The 17,945-nt window shown below is 50.1% G+C and overlaps 1 protein-coding gene across 1 annotated transcript; it reads left to right on the top strand.

Annotated features, from left to right (window-relative positions):
* The first annotated feature begins 13,723 nt into the window (after positions 1-13,723).
* Positions 13,724-17,567, top strand: GDF7 (growth differentiation factor 7). The gene is made up of 2 exons (XM_057427638.1): positions 13,724-14,135; positions 16,550-17,567. Exons 1-2 carry the CDS (start codon positions 13,808-13,810, stop codon positions 17,473-17,475), a joined length of 1,254 nt encoding a protein of 417 aa, XP_057283621.1. The 5' UTR covers positions 13,724-13,807; the 3' UTR covers positions 17,476-17,567.
* Positions 17,568-17,945: the final 378 nt, after the last annotated feature.

The raw sequence follows: 17,945 nt of genomic DNA, 5'->3' as shown, positions 1-17,945 counted from the left end.
AACTTCCCTGGGCAACCCATTCCAGTGCCTCACCACCCTAACAGGAAAGAATTTCCTCCTTATATCCAATCTAAACTTCCCCTGTTTAGGTTTTAACCCGTTACCCCTTGTCCTATCACTGCAGTCCCTAATGAAGAGTCCCTCCCCAGCATCCCTATAGGCCCCCTTCAGATACTGGAAGGATGCTATGAGGTCTCCATGCAGCCTTCACTTCTCCAGGCTGAACAACCCCAACTTTCTCAGCCTATTTTCATAGGGGAGGTGCTGCAGTCCCCTGATCATCCTCATGGCCCTTCTCTGGATTTGTTCCAACAGTTCCATGACCTTTTTATGTTGAGGACACCAGAACTGCACACAATACTCCAGGTGAGGTCTCACAAGAGCAGAGTAGAGAGGCAGGATCACCTCCTTCAACCTGCTGTTCACACTCCGTTTGATGCAGCCTAGGATACGGTTGGCTTTCTGGGCTGCGCGTGCACACTGCTGGCTCATGTTCATTTTCTCATCGACCAACACCCCCAAGTCCTTCTCCACAGGGCTGCTCTGAATCTCTTCTCTGCCCAACCTGTAGCTGTGCCTGGGATTGCTCCGACCCAGGTGTAGGACCTTGCACTTGGCACAGTTAAACTTCATAAGGTTGGCATCAGCCCACCTTACAAGTGTGTCAGGGTCCCTCTGGATGGCATTCCTTCCCTCCAGGGTATCAACCGAACCACACAGCTTGGTGTCATCAGCAAACTTGCTGAGGGTGCACTCAATCCCACTGTCCATGTCAGAGACAAAGATGTTGAACAAGACCGGTCCCAACACCTACCCCTGAAGGGACACCACTCATTACTGGTCTCCAGCTGGACATTGACCACAACTCTTTGTGTGCAGCCATCCATCCAGTTCTTTATCCATTGAGTGGTCCATCCATCAAATTGATGTCTCTCCAATTTAGAGACAAGGATGTCATGTGGGACAGCGCCAAATGCTTTACACAAGTGCAGATAGATGACATCAACTGCTCTACCCCTGTCCATCAGTTTCGTAGCCCCATCATAGAAGGCCACCAAATTGGTCAGGCAGGATTTCCCCGTAGTGAAGCCATGCTGGCTGTCACCAAGCACCTTGCTGATTTTCATGTGCCTTAGCATGCCTTTCAGGAGAATCTGCTCCAAGATTTTGCCAGGCACAAAGGTGAGACTGACTGGTCTGTAATTCCCCGGGTCGGGGAATTCCCCGGGTTGAAGGAGTGCCCACCAGCTGTCTTCTGCAGGTTCTGAGTTCCCATAAGGGGTTAAAATGAGGAAGAAAACCCTCCCAAGGCCTGTTAAAATACTGAGTGATTTGTGGCTGGGGTCTGTTCATTCAGCTTGATGCAAATGTAATGCAGCCCTACGGTTTAATCCCTTCTCTGTTCCCCATGAGGGCACAAGGGGATGGGGGTCTCCATCAGGGCCTGCGTGTGACCCCATGAACTCATCCCAGGGTCACGTCTGTCTCCTGTATGCTGAGCAGGGACCAGCTCTCGCAGTACTGCATCTCTGCCTGGGTGTGATTCTTGGCAGCCCATGGGTTTGCTTTTCATCTCCCTCAAGACAACAGGCAAACAGCAGTGAGTTTATAAGCCTGGGGGAATTGTCCACCAATTTTTGATACCCTGGCAGAGGACTTTGTCTGTAATCATGGCAGGATGAGAAGAAATCAGAGCCGTGCTTAGGGTATAGTAAATAAAATGGGGAAGGAGAGGAAAAGCAAGAGCAGAGGAACATATTTAAAACCAAAACAAATTCACTATGAAAACACAGTTGAAGAGCTGAACATGAAACTTTTTTTCAGTCTTGATTCATATTGGGAGAAATACAATATTATTGAATTACTGAAAAAAAAAGCTGCACTAGAGTAATAGGATTCCAGTGAGGTGGCCAATCACTTACCACTCCTAACACTAGTTGTTTTCAGATGACAATTACAAAACCCAGATGTGAACCACTAGGAGATTTTGTTAGGACTGGGCTTCTCTGTGAGTTTCAAAGATAGCCAGAATGGTAGATTTAAAGTTCAGTCTTGGTATATGATGTGGTAAGGTTGTTGATAGCTTGTCAAGGCAGTCTTTTAATCTACACACCTCCTAAATTCAAGATAGATTTATTCTGGTGAGAAGAAAGGAGACTTATATAGCTGTTCTTCATTATTCTTCATGCTTTCCCCCCTTTAAACAGTTAATCTGTAACATTATGAAACGCATGTCAGGAACAGTATAGTAGAAATGACAGGTAATCCCTGCTGAAAGATAAGCTTAGCTCTTGAACTGCTGCAACTCTGGAACTGAAATTCCACCTCTCAAGTCTGGGGGTCCTAGGTAAACCATGGATAAATTTCATGGTACCCAGTAAGGAAGAAAAGATGAGATTTCTTACTTTGCCCCAGTTGAATAAAACCAAGTCTTAAAGTACAGAAAATTGTCTGTATTATTAAAAAATCACATTTACAGTAGATAGATACAGCAACCATCCCCCCCCAAAGAAATGGTGGGATTTGAGTAGTTGACTGTTTACATAGATGCAATGAAATGAGTATCTCCCCAGACCAAGGAAATATGAAGGGTTAGTGATTGCACAAGTTTCCAGGTAAATTCCCAAATATGTTGCCAAGTTTTTCAAGTACCTCTTCACCACACACCTGACCTAAGCTGTTGCCCAAGGACTTTACCTCGATTTCCCTCACTCACACCAAATAAACTCTGGAGGTGTTTATGTCCATGCTAGTTTATTTGGCTGGAGATAAACAAGAGCCCAAGGTCTGCTTGGCTTTGGTGCTGAGTCCTGGTTGCTCATTACCTTTGTGACATGTGGAGATGACTCCCTTTATGCAGATCCTGCTTGCAGGAGTAAGAAAAGGCCGAGGTTCATGGACATGCTCCTTTGCTGAGCAACTCGTCACAACGCAGTTTGAGCCAGTCAAGTTAGAACTGGATAGATTTTGTTCCTGATTTCTTTTTAAAATTAGGAAACATTTCTGGGACATTGTTGGAACAATTCCTCCATCTTATGAGTGATTCTGGACCTCACTGAAATTCTCCCAATTGGAAAAATTGCAGCTTTCTGAATTAGCAAGGAAAGAAGGGGATAGGAGGGAAGAGGGTGTTAGTATGATGTTCTTCAACAACTCTTCCTAAAAAAAGAAGGTATATGCAATTGCTCTGTCTGCCACTCCATGTGTCTGCCAGTCTAGCTGTCTACTTCCAATCTAATAACATTGTAATAACCCGATGGCCAATTTTAACCAAATACAACAAAAGACAAGCTGTCTGGACAACTTATAGCTCTTCCAACTATTTTAACATGCTGGCAGCTCAATATGTGAGAGGCCAACATTTGTGTCCCTCTAAGGGAAAGACTGAAGCAGAAACCTGTTTGATTTGCCTTGCCAGTATATCAGTTACTTCTTGTGCACCTCCAGTGTGGGATGAAAGTATAAGGGAAGAGCAATACAGATTTTTCGTTAGACTGAGTCGCATTAGTTCTGCTGCTCTGTTTTCAATTCAAGATAACCAGTTTGGCAGATGCTATGACAGACAAATTGCAATAACCCAACCATTCCTTGGTGACAGTAAGCCAGAACAGAATTACCCAGTTGTCCAGGGAGATCTGTAAGTATGACTCTGTCTCACAGCACAACCAGTACAACCTATCTTGTCAACCCGTTCTTCACATATAGCCACAGCAGGAAGGTGAATATCTTTCCAGGTCAGTGCTATGTAATTCAGGAGCTGAGTTTTGCTCACAAAAACAGTGTTGTTTTACAACAAACATTTCAAGTCAGATGCTGTAACTCTTACTGAGAAAGTAGCTGTCAGTCAGACTCTGGGTTTCAACAGGTCATGGACATGGGCTTCTGAAATCTGTGGGTTTTAATGAAGGTATTAGTGATTGCAATTGTAAAGGTGTTATAAAGCAGTAGCAGTTTGCCTATCCAGTTACACACAGTAGGATTATTCTTGCTTAAAATTAGATTTTGATCTGCTCAGCATCTTCCTCTGTGCTGATCTGGTAGACTGCCCTTGCAGTCAGGAGAGAAATGGGACAGATTTCTGGGAGCACTAGAGTCTGTTTCACGTGCTCATTTGATGATGACTTATGCCCTAAAATTTCCTACTTTTCTCCAGTGGCTGCCGGGGAAATACAGCAACTAGTTTAGTTGTTCAGGTCTTAACTCAGCTGTTCAGCTATGGTTTAGTGCCATTGAAGAGACCTTGGTGTATCCCAGATGGGCTCCGGCTGCTGCTCTAGAGGGCTGCAGGCTTGCATCATCAGGCAGATGTCTTGGATCTCTGGTACATTTCAGTGTACAGTGTCTATGTCTAGGCAATGGAATGAGGCCTAAATGGTTGAAATTCATGACCTTAGAATCAAGTGTCACCACACTGATGCCCTCATGTGCATTAAATATATATACACTTACTACAGTAATTGAAAATCAAGTCACTACAGTCTCTGGAGCTTAATGAGTGGTACAGCTGATGCGTGTCTAGCAAATCTTACATTTACATTGTAGATCAAGTGAAATGAATACATCCTAAATGCTTCTTTATGACACTTCTCTGAACCAGTAACTACTAAAATGATATTGTATGAGTGTTGGAGATTTTGTAGAAATGGATGATTGTCCTTGAGGAAAACACACCTTTAGAGATGTAGTCATTTATGGTACAATGGCATAGCACATGATTTGGACAGTTTTCTCAATTTATCAGCTTTCTGTAATGCAAGAAGTAGCATCCACCACCTGGTGAGAGAAACAGTCAGGCTGAAGAGAGTGGAAATGAATTCTCCTTGATAGATCATGTTGTTCTAGCTGGTCTACAAGCAGTAGTATGTATCCATCTCATCTTCATATGATTGAAGCATCTGCTGAAATCAGTCACTCAGGTGTTCAAAGCTACAATTACAAAACCAAAATGGTAAATGCTACCCAAGCATTACAGAGTCAGGCGAGTTGGTCAGGGAAGTAGTGTGCTGAGTAAGGAAGGAGAAAGAGAGATCCAGGAATCATGGAATGAACTGTTTTCATGGAAGGTGCTCTTCCTTCCTGAGAAGCCATCAGGAATGTCCATGCTGACCCTGTGCAAAGTTGGAAGTACACCTATAGTACCTATAGTATTTCTTTAACCCTTTGCCCAAAGTGCTTGCAAGAGCAGGGATCCATTACTACAGAGAGGGAAAAACTAAAATGTGAGAGAGAGTGGCTGTCCCAAGGTTCCAGCCAGTGATGGCACAGGTCCATCTCCAAGACAGTGCTCTTCATTGCTCTTGCTGCCAACTTTTCAGCTTCACCAAGTACCAAAAGTCTGGACTTCCTTTCTTCTGCTGCTGTTTTTTGCATAGCTAAGGTTCACCCAAACCTTGCTGGAATAAGCTTTTTGAAGGAATAAAAGCAAGACTATGGATAATCTTTACAATGAGCTAGGTTTCCTACATGCAAGCCATCAGCTACCCTGCCCTGGTCTCCAGAGTCTCCAGCACTCCATTCATACAAGTAATCTAAATAATGCCAGGGAGCGGTGTCATCATTGTCACATTGTCAGTAGTGATATCCCTGGTATGTCTTCAGCCTAGAGCTCTGTGGAAAGGTTCCTGGGGACAGTTTGGTTGTTAACACAGGCGAGGGACCATTCTCAAATGACAGCTTGTACATGGCCATTGGCCTTGGAGGCTACAGGAATTTAGCCATGTGGAATGGGCTGATTCACAGCACTTGACCTTGGTGCCAAAGGGTGGTGTTACAAACATTTAATTTACCTGCATATATGTAGCCGAAGTGGCTAGCTCTGCTCCACAATTACATCTACCTAGAGACCTCACAGGTCGAGTTTTTACATTAACAGCCTGTCTTGTAAATGCTGTATCTGCAATACTTCACTGTAAAGAGGAAAATACTACTGAGAAGATTCAGGGCTGGGTTCACTTGCAGTTTCCACATCACTAAATCAAGGTCCAGGAAAACTTTTAATTGTCCTTGTGCCTTTGGCTCTTATTAAAACTGTCAGTTCAGACTTGATCTGTGCTGCAGGGTGAAGCCCTGCAGAAAGAATAGAGACGGAACTTAACACCTCCCTGTTCCAAGTGCAAACCAGCAGCTGCCTGCCAGCCAGACACTCATTTTGTTTCATACAGAAGTCCATCATATCAAATAATTTTCAGCTGTGCTTTCCTTCTGGCCATGGAGTGAGAACCCCAAAATAGCCTATTTTGACTTACTAAGCTGGTGGGATCAGTGTGAACCGCAGAAAAAGGCAGAGCTCCCCGTAAACTGCTGAAGTGACCCACACAGTGGCAAGGTCTTCAAGCATTTTATCAGTATTGGTAAGTCCTATATTACATATTTTTTCCTGCTAAAATCTGATGATCTTCTCATAAGGAAATGTGCTTTGTGCAGGTGCTAAAATAGGCACCTGGCGTCTCTCTGCAGGCTGCAGGGCACCCAAGAAATCCACATGGTGCTGGTAGAGGAGGTAGACAGTGTAGGAAAGTCCCATTCTTTTCTGAGGTGTGGCTTTCTCAGGTGGCACCAGATACTCACATTTAGGCATCTGAGATGGTCTCAGGTGCATGAACCTGCATGTGAGTGTTTGGGTGGACAGGAGCAGGCAAGTGGGCAAGGCAAAGCAAGCATGTTGGCCTGTATCAGATATAAAAGGCAGAAACTTATATTGCCTAAATACTGATGTCAGCACAACCCACACCAACTCACAGTCTGTGTGAAGAGCTGTGGCCAGACAGTTGTGAACACATGCCACTGTAATGTATTAGGAATTCAAGGTCCTTGCTAATAGGGCATTTGACATACCAATGTGTGTAAGTGGCTTCGTCCATGCAGCTCTCACTGACCAGAGTAGATGTCTTAAACTTTAGTGCGAGCACTAAATAAATGCAAGGACTGCAGGATTTGAGGGACGTATCCGCATAATGTGTTCCTGTTCACAGACAGTTTTCCAGCTCCCTTTCTTATATACAGTACCCGCTTGTACTCGGTTGCTTTTCCACGTGTTTCACAGCCTAAGGGGAGAGAAACCAGAGTGAGTTTCTTCCAAACTGCAGATGCCTTCACGTTTCACCTGTGTATCGGGGAACACCTCACAAGGAGGCTTGCTGCTGTAAATCCCTTCACCGGGAGATGGTGCTCCTGCCCTGGGAGTGATCCCTCGCTGAAAGCCCGGGTACCCCTGATGCTCCGCTTGCTGCTGGTGCTCAGTCCTCTGCAGCCACCCAGCCCCTCTGCTGAGGTGGGTCAGGATGGCCCTGTGGGACGATTTCTTCTCCTCTGAGCTTCTCATGCTACTCAATAGCTGAAGGAGAAAGAGGCCCAGGGCATGAAATGTCTACAGAAAAAAAAAACAAACAAAAAACACATCCCCCCAAAAAAACCAAAAACTAAAGCTGGAAAAGGCAAACTGGAAAAGGCAAAGAAATTGGACAGGACGAGCAGCCAGGACATACAGTGGTGGTAAAAGGTACTTATGAGCTTCTTAGTTTGCCCAGTGGTCTATGCTGGTTTCTGGGAGGCATTTCAAATGAGAAGCATCCCTCCTAACTGCCGGGTAACTGTCCCAAATCACCCATGTTCATTGCGGAAGTACATGCTGCCCTGGCAAGAAGGTCAGGGAGACATAGTTTTGAAAGGAGTGATCCAGACCATGCAAACTTGCAGTCAAACAGGACTTTGGACCACATCCTTTTCCCCACCCAGACACCCACCTTCCTCCACACCACCTCCTCCTTATAGCCCAGACAGCAGCAGGAACAGAGGAGTGAAGGGAGGAGGCTGGGACTGGAGCTGAGGGGTTGGCAGGTCTGCTCTGGCCCTCTCTGCATGCCTCATCTGGCCCCCATACTTTGTTGGTGGTCCTAGAGTCAAGGAAACCTAAGTTGAGACCTCCAACTAGGTACCTAGCATTGTTAGCTGTACTTGGGTGGGATGCATCCACCTATTGATTCCTGCTGAAGGTGATGTTCCCCAAAGGGAGGAAAATCAGTTCTTGGGCAAAGTTCTTTGCCAGGCCTCTGTCACCTTGAAGAACTATTGGGCTGACATTAAGGACTTCAGAGTTTAGATCCATTTGACTGGTTTGAAGTGGAAAATAAAGCATGGGATTAAGAGTATTGAAGTAGATGAGAGAGCAAAAGTAGCTGTCTGACAAGGAACAGACAATAGCAAAGGATGGGAAGATAACCTAAAGGGGGAGAAAAAAAAACACCTTCTTTTCATGTTCATAGCAGTTCATAGCATCTGCATCCAGGAAGTTAGGAGTGAGCCAAAACTGGAGTTCTTGGTCAAACTTTGCATTGGGACAGAAAGCAATGGGCTTGATTTTGGTACAGAGTAATTCTCTTGTCTCAGGTGGCAGAGAAGTGAGAGTGGCATGAGAGCCTTGAGTGGTGCTGGCTGCTGGCTGGGGAGGAATGGGGAGAGGTCAAAGAAGGGTTTCCTGGGAATAGGCAGGAACTGGAAGGATCAGGGTGAAGTACTGTATGCAATGCTCCTTTTCTGATGCTCCCTTTGGGTTCCTGCTAGCAGTCCCAGCCAGGTCTCCTCTTCAGGACTGGCTGAACACCCCAAACCTGAGGGGCCTTTGCAAAGGGATGGGAGCTAGAGGGTAAGAAGTTTGGGGGGAAACACAATAATCTGGGAAACAGATGAGAGAAGAAGCAGCTGAGTGAAGATTAAAGGTAAAATACATAAAAAATAAGTAAGTGTGGAGCAGAGCTTGAGGAGAGCTGTAGAAGAGCACTTCCCTGGTGACATCTCACATGGACAGCCAGGGACAGGGAGGCAGATGATGTCTTTCTGTACAGGCAGACCAAATCCTCTGTAACAGCTCTCTCAGCTGGGCTCTTTGGTTCATGCTGTAGGAATTACTTCCTGGAGGTATGGCTCTTTCTCCAGTAGCTATTAATGGCAGGAAGGTGGTCAGTTACACTGAGAAAGAATCATAGAATCATAGAATCGTTAGGGTTGGAAAGGACCTTAAGATCATCTAGTTCCAACCCCCCTGCCGTGGGCAGGGACACCTTACGCTAAGCCATATCACCCAAGGCCTCATCCAACCTGGTCTTGAACACTGCCAGGGATGGAGCATTCACAACCTCCCTGGGCAACCTATTCCAGTGCCTCACCACCCTAACAGGAAAGAATTTCCTTCTTATATCCAAAAGCAAGGTGAATATCACCCCTTATGACCAGGTGCTAACCTAAACTACCACTATAAAGACACATTCTGCACCTGTGCATTGTCAAATTACCTGCTAACTCTGCACTTTTTAAAAGGCAAATGGGCTTTTAAATATTTGTAAATCAACTGAGCACTCAACTGCGTTTTGACTTGCTATCTTCAGGTGGCTTATGACAGACCCTCTTGACCAGATGCTGTATTAGGACGATTTTCCCCTAGGGGAATGGAAAGTCTAATCCAAGAAGCTTTTATGTTTCCAGAAGGATTGAGCTCTCAGTAAAGCATTTCCATAAGTCTCCTGTCCCCTAGCTAGAGTACAGTGTTTAAACAGAAAGTGAGGTGAGACCAGCACAGCTTTAGGCATCCAGATTGTGGTGACATAAGGTCTCTGGACTAGAAGGAAAACAGCCCAGTGGGGTCTGTGAATTCATCTGATGTTTCCTGTGTTGACTTCATACCTTGATTTGTCTTATCTTCCCTGGCTATCCTTGTGCAGACAATCAGGATGAATTCAGGTTGGCTTCAATTTAAGTAAGTTTTGGAAGGAGTTGCTGGCAGATTTGGAAAGAAAATGATGCTGTTGCTTGGTTACTTGCTGAGCTGGCCTTGCCGTCACTTGTAGCCATCTCGCTAGAAGACATTTGTTAAGTGAAGCCACAAGAGGCTTCTTGTGTGGTCACTGTATGAAAATATGCTCTTCCAAATAACCACTAGCATCAATATTCTGACCACTCTGAACTTGCTCAAGACTCACTTGACTTAACTAATGGAAACAGCCATGAACACCTCCAGTTTTGAAGTGTGGAGGGGGGTTGTCACTGCAGTTTATTTTTATTCCATCAAAAAGTGCTCATGACAGGAAAGATGAACATCTGTGGAGGTACAGGGTTGTGGGAACATAGCTATGACATCAGATACAAGGCTATTGCTTGAGGAATTCCATTCTGTCTCAGTTTCCTCCTTTGAGAAGTGGTCTTCCACAGCTGATGGGGTTCTGGTTAAATACCTCCTTCTTTCCTTTGCTGAAGAGTATCTGTAAGGCAGCCCTTCTCTGGCAGGCAGGAGTGTCAGGCTGGGACCTTGCCCACAGTTGCAAAAGAGGATTCAGCCATGGTAAGACAGTCCACCTGCCCAGAACTCAACCCCATGCATAGAAATGAAATCTCCTGGGGTCTGAGAGAGGGAGCAGAGGGAGAGAGACTGTGACAGAGGGCACAAACCAAGAGTCAGCCAGGCAGGAAAAATTTCTTCATGATCCCAAAAGAATCAGCATTCTGAAAATGTTCCCAGTAAAAAAAAAAACAGGCTTGGTGAGCTGACTGCCCTCTTCTTTCCAAAAATCCACTCAAAAGGGACCACTGGTGAAGGAAGGGATAGACCATGGTGAGACATTGTGTGAGCTGTTAAGGTCCTGAGCATAGAGCCATTGGCTTCCTGTTATTGGGGACAGGTTCTTAGTGAAAAATTGAAGGCAAGTGTGGCCCTTCATTTTCATCTTAGGTTCTGGCAGACTTGTGGTTCTTTTAATACTTAGTGAACAGGGTAATGGGACAGTTTCAGAACTGTGTTTTTGAGTCCATGCTGGAGGTACCCACAGGATTTCTAAGTGTAAAAGCAAAGAGAGATCGAGTGAGCAGGGCTGGAGGCACTGTCACCACACTGATTGAGGGCCACTGTGGGCAGGAGAATATAGCGGTACCCACAGAAGTAGGAAGTGCCCTCAAAGAGGAATAAGTCTATTTCCTGGTGAAGCTGAACGGACATAAAATCTCCCTTGGTTATATGTTTTCTGTATAAACTTGCTAATTGAGCTGTAAAATAAAACTGCAGCCCTTCCTCTCCAATTTCTGCTGCTGCAGCAGTGTGCTAATTTGGTTTTGGAAGGGGGCTGGTGAAAGGTGGCACTTTGCCAGTGTGAAATTATGCACAAGAAAGGTTTTCAGGGAGACCATCCTTGGAGCAGGGAAGGGCTGGGGGCAGGAGCTGCTGTGCACTGCACAGGGCTGGGGCGGTGTGGGAAGGTCCTGCAGCTGGGCTGGGCTGGGCTGGTGGAAATTCAAGAAAGCCCAAAAGGGTTTAGAAGAAGCTGCAATGGAGAACAGATGGGAAACTCAGTGCTCGTGCACCTCGATAGACTCTGCACGGTTCAGAGGATGGGCTGTGGGATTTCGTGTCTTCCTTCCGGCACAGCCATGCAGGATTTGCTTCTTGAGTCTGTGTCAGTGCCAGCTGGTGTGGGCATGTGTGCCTGGTGCATGCAGACATGTATGTGTGTGTCGCTTTGAGTTGTGTGGGTTATGTGCGTGCTGTTTCGGTCTGCACGCAGACGGTGCGGACAGGGATCTGGCTCTCATCACCCAAAAGCAACAGGGCTCTGCCATGAGGACAGCTGTGCACAGGGATGAGGAGGAACCTATTGCTTGGCTCTGACAGCTTGCACCAAGCGGGCATTTGCCCCTGCTGCCCACACTGGGGTCTGAGAGGAGGACTGGTCTGAGGCAGTGGAAGAAAAACCAGGGCACAGCCTGGCTCTGTTGCATCAATGTAATTTTAAATTTTTAAAAGATGTACAGAAAAAAAGCAGAGACACTTCCACTCTCTGGGAGTTTGGTGAAGCCTGGCATCCCTCACATGTGGCAGGTCTATACACCCAGCACACACGAGGACATACAGCTTTGGGTGGCCCAGGGCACAGCCCAGACTCACCATTTTTATACCTTTCACTGTTTCCCATGAAACTGCCTGCATGAAAGGATTCCAGGCAGGATGCTCCAGAAACCATTGCAAGCACAGAGTTTTATGGATAGACTCATCTGCCCATTTTCTAAAGCTTGGCAGCCCTTCTGATCTCACTATTTTCTGCTCACCTTTTGCTCCCTTCCCTGAGCAGCACTGGGGAGGGAGCACTGCTATTCCCTGTCTCAGGGTCACTACCGGTGTGTCTGGGGTGGGTGTTGGAGGTGGGATTGAGAGGTACAGGGCAGGACAGCGTTTTCCAACCTTCTCCATCTGCGGGAAGGGCTCCCTGAGCACTCAGCTGCCTGCTCTGGTGCTGTGAGGGCACCCACCCGGGGTCTCACCAGCCTGCCCATGGGGTAGTGAGGCAGCCATGGCTCACCGATGCTTTCTTAAAGTGACCTTTAGTGTCTGAACAGCATTGGGCTGGATTTAGTAAGGGGCTGACAGAAGAAAAAAACAGTTAATGAAGCATTCCTCTATGGGCCCTTCTTCTGCCTCCTGCCCCAGAAGCTGGGTCAGGGCTTCTAGTGGTCACTGGCCTGCTGGGTGCAACTGCCAGCGGACCCATGCAAGGCCCTGTGCAAGCCACGCAGTATCGTTCAAAAGACTGCAAGCCCCGTGTGAACACTTCACAAGGTGCTGAGTGAGGCGTGCAAATGACTTCGGGCCAGACCATCCCACACAGTGTGGGACAGGGACTTCTCGGGACGTTGCCACGGAAGCTGCCCCCACTGCTCGGCACTGTTTTCGGGCGGAGCAGATCCACTGGCTGGCATTAGAGACCCGCTCACCACACTGTGACAAAGCACCTGTAGAATTACAGCAGAGAGAAGTCCGAGAGGCTTCAGTGCCAAACGCTCGTGAGAAGCGATTGTTTGGGGGGAGAGGGAAAAATAAACGTGTTTGTTTTGGCAAAACACCTACATTCCTTCAAATAAATCATCACAGCACTTGTTTTTGTATTTGCAGAGAAATCGCAACAGACATAACCAGGGACTTAAAGAGGCTTGAAATAACATCCTAGTAAATACTCCATGTTGTTATTTCAATCGAGACCCAAGGAAACATCTGAATTTTACCAAGGAAACCCTCCGTGCACGAGAAAACATCAGCCCGCAGCCCTGCCGGGGCTTTGTTTTGCTGCGATGTCAGTCTCCCGAGGCGGAATTAACGGTGCTGGCGGAGGCGCGGAGCAGCGCGCAGCCAGGGAACCCGGGGCCGCCCCGCAGCCGGTCGCTGAGCGCTCCCCCGGCCGCTCCCGCCTCGCTGCACCGCACCATCCTCTGCGGACCCCGGGGGGAATTGGCGGTGGGGTGTTCCGCTCCAATGCGGGGCAGGGTGTCCCGTCAAAATGTGGGGTTCCGAAGCGGAGGCGGGACTGCCCCGTCTGCACTACGGGACCGGGCTCCCGCGCCCAAGGATGGGGTGGCGGGTGACAACCCCCCCATGCGGGGCGAAGTTTCCCCCTCCAATGCGGGGTGGGGGGTGGGGGTGGGGGGGGGCCCTTTCAGGAACATTCTTCCCCGCAAATAGAGGTGGTGGTGCCTCCCCTCAAGCCCGGGCGGGGGCAGTCGTCCATAGGGGCCGGGTCCGGAGGGGGGCGGGTGCCTCCGCAAGAGGGGTCTGGGGGGGGGTCTCACCTGCCGGCGGAGGCGGGGCGGGGGCCGGGGCGCAGGCGGCGCTTCGCCGGGGCGTGGCGGGTGGCCGGCAGGGGGCGCTTCCGCGGCGGCGGGCGGCGGCGGTGGCGGCGGCGGCGGCGGCGGCGGGCGAAGACGATGTTCAAAAGCAGGCGGGGAGCGGCGGCGGCAGCAGCACAGCGCCGAGCACCGGCACCGGCACCGGGCCGCCGCCATGCGCCTCCGCGCCGCCGCCGCCCTCTGCCTCTGCCTGCTGGGAGCCTGCCGCCTCCGCCGCGGGCTGGAGGCCGCCGCTGTGCGCGGACCGTCGGCGGCCGCTCCCCAGCGACCCCCGGCAGCCGCGCCTTCCTCCGCCTCCTCCTCCTCCTCCTCCACCGCCGCCTCCCCCTTCTCCTCCCTGCCGCGGAGGGACAGGGCTCTTCGCAACGGCACCGTGGTGCCGCACCACTACATGGTGGCCCTCTACCAGCGTCTGGCCTCCCGCCGCGTTCCCGGCCGCCGCGTCGACACGGTGACGGGCTTCGCGGAGCGGACACGCAGCGGTGAGTGCGGGACGCCCGTCCCTCCGGACAGCGCGGAGCTCGGCGGAGCAGCTGGGACGGGGCTGGCCGCCGGGACCCCGCCGTCGGGCGTGAGGGAGGACCATGGTTGGTCTAATTATGATGGGGTTTAGTAATGGACTTAGGAATGAGGATGGGGCTTGGAGATGGGCTTGAGGATGAGGATCGGTCTTGGGAACGGATTTAGGATGGAAAGAAAATTGTGCGTTGACTTGGGGATGGAGCTGTGGCTTGTGCACGGGTGTGGGGATGTGGCTTCAGCATGGGCTTGGTTATGCAGACCGGGTTGTGTGTTACTTTGAGTACCTATCTGAGGACGTGATTGCACACGGAGACGGATTTTACACGTTGATCTGAGGACCGGGTCGTGCCTGGGGTGGGTTGTGCACGGGTGTGCATGTGGATGGGGCTTATGCCTTGGCTGGGAAGTGGGCTTGTGCGTTAGTTTGAGCACGGGGTGGTGGCATAGGACGGGGATGAGCTGGAGCTTAACGGGGTAGGGGCTGTGCATCACTTGTTAGACGGGAATGGAGCTGTTAATGAGTTCGAGCATGGAAATCGGGACGAGTACAGGGATGGGGATTGGGCTGTGTATAGCATGGGATTGGGGTCACAATGGGGATAGTGCCTGGAGCTGTGAAAAAGTTCCTGGTGGAGATAAAAACTAGGGCTGTGCATGAGCCTGGGGTTGGGGATGGTGATGGGGGTGCACATGCAGTCGGGGTAGAGAATGATGCTCGAGGCTGAGGGTGCGGGCAGTTCCCGGGACCTCCACCACTTGGGCGACAGAAGCCCGAAAAGCTCCGTGGGGCACCGCGAAGGGAGCGGCTCAGCCCTGGGTGCCGCTGCCCTCCGGAGCGGCTCCCGCTGACCCGCCGTGAACTCGGCATCGCCGTCCTCTTTTCCCTCTCCCACCTCTTGTGTCTCCTTCATACCCTCGGATCTGGTCATAATAATCAAATAAACACATTTACGGACTTAAGGATATATTTTATATATATGTAATATATATATATATACATTGAGAAGGTGGCTCGGCTGGGGAAAAATAAAATCCCGATCGAATAAAATCAAAAGACGAACGGAAAAGCAGCTTCAGCCTCCCCCCGTGCCTGTCACCGGCTGCCCCGGCGTGGGAGAGCGGCGGCTGTTGGTGCGGAGCTGCCCGCAGCCCCACAAGCCGCATCCCCAAACCCAGCAGGGCCGTATCCTGCCTGCAGCCTTGGCCGGGAGGGTTTGCCTTAAAGCTGGTGATGAAACGGCGGGGAAGCAAGGCGGGACGGGGGAGAAATGCTGCGATGGGCGGGAGGACAGTGCCCGCCTTGAGAGAGCCGGGGGCAAACTGCACGCAGCTCCTGGGAAGTTTCAGGGCAAAATGAAACCAGATGAACTTCTTCAGAGGGTTCTCCTGATCTGCTTCTCACGGGAATTTTACATCTGCTTCTGAAATAGTAATAAAAATGTTAATATAATAAAGGTAGTAGTGATGATGATCATAATAACAGCAAATGATGGGGAGGAAACGCTTTCCCACCCGAAGCGCGGTGCAGACTGCAGCTCAGGGCTCTGCCGGCAGCGGGTCGGGGGGCTCGGGCACAGCACAGCAGCGATGTTTGCAGATCAGATTTCTAGTTAGAGAGGAAGAAAATAAAAAACAACCCTTCCAGAACTCATTCATCTCTTCCCCCAACTCCACCTCTTTTATTTTTATTTTTTTTTTTAATTCACATTGAGCGTATTTAATCAGTACCAGAAACTGCACAAGTCTGCGTCTGGGCTTCGGATCCACCAGAAACAGTGACGGATTAAAACTGAGCTCACGTTCAGCTTCTGGGAGCGCCTCTGCCAGACATGCTGGGGCACAACGTCTACGTCCCCGACGTGTGCCTGCGAAGGAAAGATGTTCACAGCATTTCACTTGGCATGGCTGGGGCTGGAAGGGGTGTGTGACACTAAGGGCAGAGAAATCGGTGACAACCTGCTGTTTGGGGGTGCAGCTGTGCCGTGCATGTTCTGCTTGGTGCTTCAGTATCAAAACAGGAGAGTGATGCAGCTAGGGGCACTGGAACACCCGGGAGGACAGAGAGAAGTCTCCTCAGCCACTTATTTGAATTGATTCCTCCCTCTCTCTCTACCTTTTTCTTCTCGTTTTTTCTTTCCATTTTTTTTTTTTTGTTTTGGTTTGGTTTTTTTTTGTGCCTTCATCCAGGGTAATGTTCCTGGATGCAGGTTGTGTCCCTGCTGGGATGCTCCGTGAGCCTTGATGCAAGGCAGTGATCTCCCCCCTGAGCTCCGTGTCCCTTGTGCCTCTGTAAAGAAAGCTTGGCTTCAGCTCGCTGGATTTTTATAGCTTTTTCCTCTTTTTTTTTGTTTTATTTTTGTTTTATCTCATGCAGATGCCTCCCCAGCAACCCTCGAGCAGCGATACCTCTTCGACATCTCCAGCTTGCCCGACACAGAGGAGGTGACGGGTGCGGAGCTGCGGATCCTGCGCGCCCTCCCCGTAAACCGGAGCTTGGCCCTGTCCCCCGAAGGCACGTTCCACCACCTCCTCCTCTCCACCTGCCCGAGCCAAGACGGTGAGGAGCCCCGGCTGCTGGACTCCAGGGCTGCAGACGTTGTGGACCCGGGCTTCTCCAGATGGGAGGTGTTTGATGCCTGGGAAGCCCTGCGGGATTGGAGGGAGAGGAGGTCTCTCTCGGGCAAGCTGCTGTGCTTCCTGCTGAGAATCGTCTCGGATCAGTCGGGGCGGCTCCTGCCCCCCCGGCAGCTGGGGTTCAGCAAGCCCCGGCCACAGCCTCACGAGAGAGCCCTGCTCGTGGCCTTCTCCCGCACCCAGAGGAAGGAGAACCTCTTCAAGGAGATCCGGGATAAGATTAAGGCCCTGGGCAGCCCGCTCTTCTTGGAGCCTCCCGATCCCGGCCAGGAGGCGTTCCCGAAGCGGAGGAAGAGACGGACCACCATCGCCGCCCGGACTGGGGGCAGAGGCCACGGGAAGAAGGCAAAGACCCGCTGCAGCAGGAAGCCCCTGCATGTGAACTTCAAGGAACTGGGCTGGGACGACTGGATAATTGCCCCCCTGGATTACGAGGCGTATCACTGCGAGGGGGTCTGCGACTTCCCTCTGCGCTCCCACCTGGAGCCCACCAACCATGCCATCATCCAGACCCTGATGAACTCCATGGATCCGGAGTCCACCCCACCCAGCTGCTGCGTGCCCTCCAAGCTCAGCCCCATCAGCATCCTCTACATAGACTCTGGGAACAATGTGGTTTACAAACAGTACGAGGACATGGTCGTGGAGACGTGTGGCTGCAGGTAGCAATTTCTGCAGCTCTCCCCTTCCCCTCCCTGCCCAGCCCAGAGCAGTCCAGCAGCCTTACTCCATTTTATATATATAAATGCAAAAATATATATATATATATATAAAATATATATATACACACACATGCACACTTTGGTGTGTGCCTTTCCGAAAGCCAAGCTCAGAGCAGGTGTCCCCTGCCTTCATGGGGCTGTCCTGTCCATGAGCCTGGAAGATATGAGAGATGCCTTCCCATAGACAGCGAGGCTGTAGCTTGGTCTGCCCCAGGCCCTCCCAAAGACAGTGCGACTCCCACCACCCCTGCTGGGTTTCTCAGGGCTCAGCCAGAGGTGGTACGCTGTGGTGGGAGGCAGGGCTCCTGGCCTCTAGCTCCTGCCATCTCTGTGCCTTGCCTTCTCCCACCAGGAAGGGAGCAGAACCCCTGGGAATGCCTTCTCAGCCTCCGAGCTCTGCCTGGTCCACTCCAC

Source organism: Pezoporus wallicus, unplaced genomic scaffold (assembly GCF_028554395.1).
Source record: "Pezoporus wallicus isolate ANWC-B61680 ecotype Strahan unplaced genomic scaffold, APGP_CSIRO_Pwel_v1 contig_6464, whole genome shotgun sequence".
NCBI lineage: Eukaryota > Metazoa > Chordata > Aves > Psittaciformes > Psittacidae > Pezoporus > Pezoporus wallicus.
Note: the sequence above shows the minus strand (reverse complement) of the source record. Positions and strands in the feature narration are given on the sequence as shown.

Excerpts from the sequence above, each read along its gene's own strand:
- GDF7 (XM_057427638.1), top strand. The coding sequence starts at position 13,808 with ATGCGCCTCCGCGCCGCCGCCGCCCTCTGCCTCTGCCTGCTGGGAGCC. Across the intron at positions 14,136-16,549 it reads CGCGGAGCGGACACGCAGCG|ATGCCTCCCCAGCAACCCTC; the intron begins GTGAGTGCGGGA and ends TATCTCATGCAG.